Source organism: Heterocephalus glaber, unplaced genomic scaffold (genome assembly GCF_053883595.1).
Source record: "Heterocephalus glaber isolate CG9 unplaced genomic scaffold, H.glaber_assembly_v1.0 deba00001472, whole genome shotgun sequence".
NCBI lineage: Eukaryota > Metazoa > Chordata > Mammalia > Rodentia > Bathyergidae > Heterocephalus > Heterocephalus glaber.
In genome coordinates, this window is record NW_028258315.1 from 36,214,369 (window position 1) to 36,216,407 (window position 2,039).

General features: G+C 43.2%; 1 protein-coding gene across 1 annotated transcript; it reads right to left on the minus strand.

The window, feature by feature from the left end:
• Positions 1 to 504: 504 nt before the first annotated feature.
• LOC101710965 (zona pellucida sperm-binding protein 2-like) lies at positions 505 to 1,774 on the minus strand. Its single transcript, XM_013075780.1, is given in 2 exon segments — positions 505 to 1,297; positions 1,299 to 1,774. Coding segments are annotated over 2 exon segments (1,269 nt in total).
• Between the last annotated feature and the right edge of the window lie 265 nt (positions 1,775 to 2,039).

Consider the following 2,039-nt stretch of genomic DNA (forward strand, 5'->3'; position numbering starts at 1 on the left):
AAAACTATTTGTTTACAGGAAGTAAATCTTCACCAATCAGGTATTGAATATGTATTCTCCTGGGCTTTCACTGTTCATGGCAGTGGCACAGTGCAAAGGATGAGAGAGTACTCGTCTCGACGTCCAATTCAAACTTCAAAAAGGCCCAGAGGGACTGCCCTTAACCAAGTCCCCTCAGCATGAAAAAGTCTCATAAAGATAGCTCTTAACTGAAGCTGCGGTGGCCTTTTATTGATAGAACCAGGAAGAACAAGGACAAAAGAAGGATGTCTGTGCAGGAATTCATGTAGGGGACAGGGGAAGGTCAAGGTGGTCTGTTACATGATTGACATTAAGACCAATATAAGTGATAAATCAGAATATGGGAAGGAGAGGGCCAGAGCATTCATTCCTTTCGGCAGTGTGTTTTGATCCTACTTGGACTTGTGGCCCTATAGTGTATCATTTAATCTCTAAGTATGTATTCCTTTTTTTTTCTTACTTCAATTTTATTGGCAAGTTCAATTAGTGATTTAACATCGCAGTTCTTTTCTTATGCAGGTAAAGGACAAATCCTAGAGATACCACCACACCCACTAAGGCTGTCCCAGCAGCCACTGCTTTTGAAGCACCATCTCCAGCAACCCCATGCCCTCTGGAGTCTATGACATCTTTAAATGAAGGGTCATCTGACAACAGGAGAATAGGTCCTGGGAGGCTGACTGTAATTTTCTCCTCTTCAGTGGCCCCTGTGGCTCTTCTGTGCCTAGGTGGGGCAGGGCAAGTCACAGAACACAGAGGGGAGTCGGGAGAGAGCCGGTTGCACACCAAAGCACTGCAGTGGAAGTAGACCAGGGTAGAAAGCACCTGAGCCTCTGATACAAGAGCAAAGGTCTTCAAGTCGAACCTCTGATAGTGATAAGGATAGATCATGGAGGAACCAGCTGGATGGAAAGTGGTGTGGTAGCTGGCCAGGCCATATTCCCAGCCATCCACAACAATATTTCACTGAGGCTGAGAAGCTGGGTCCATAGTGGATGTTGCCTGGCAGTCATCCAAGACCAGATTGATGCCGGGATCATTCCTGTTTAGGACTCTCACCTCCATGTAGATTGGTCAGTGAAGGTATCTCACTATGGGATACTCCTTGTCTTTGTAAGGTTGTTGGTAGGACTGATCTGGGTAGGTTTGCAGGATCAATTTAAGTAGACCTGGCTTCACAGAGGCAACTGGAGGAGGAAGACTTTTGATGTTGGCATTTAGTAGCATGTCATCCCTATAGTAATAGCACTTCACTGTTATTCTGAATTCACTATCTGGATATTTTGCTTGGCAGAAGGTCTTTCCAGAGAGCATGTATTTCATTTTTATAGATGACTTTATCACCTTCAAACTTGTGCTTTGATCCACATCCATTCAGGGGTATATGAAACTGCACCAGCTCCTCAGACTGAGCTGTGAAGACAGGCTGGCAGGATGAGTTCCCCACTCTGAGGGTACCCAAGTTGAGAGCTGGTTTTGTTTGGTGGCTGTAGACCTCAAAGTCCATAAACCCATCTTGGGTACATAGCTCTCCTGTAACTATAGAAACTGGTGACTCACAGAGACACTCAGGATCAATCACCATGAACACTGTATCTGGTTGAAAGTAAAAGGCCAGCTTGAGTGAAGATAAGTAGAACTGATAGAGTAGGCACCTTTCAGAGAACTTGGTTTTGAGAAGAGTTTTGCTGAAGTGTAATCTCAAGCCATTTGTCGCTTCTACGTTGATCCCATTGTCTTGCAGCTGGTTCATAGTTTCTTCAGTGGTGGTTGCAAATGTTGCCCATTTGGAACCCAGATCTGAAATATAATTTCATTCTTGGGAAATACTGAAATCCTAGCACTTTGGTGTTTTAATGATATAACTTCTGAGTAACATTTACCTTCAACATTATGTGATAGGCAACAATAATCTAATCATATATTTTCTTAAATACAGTAGCTCAATTTGCTAATTGCTGCTTATTATCAAAATATATTCCTGCCTATTTGGATTCTTGCAGTGTTACACATTTTCA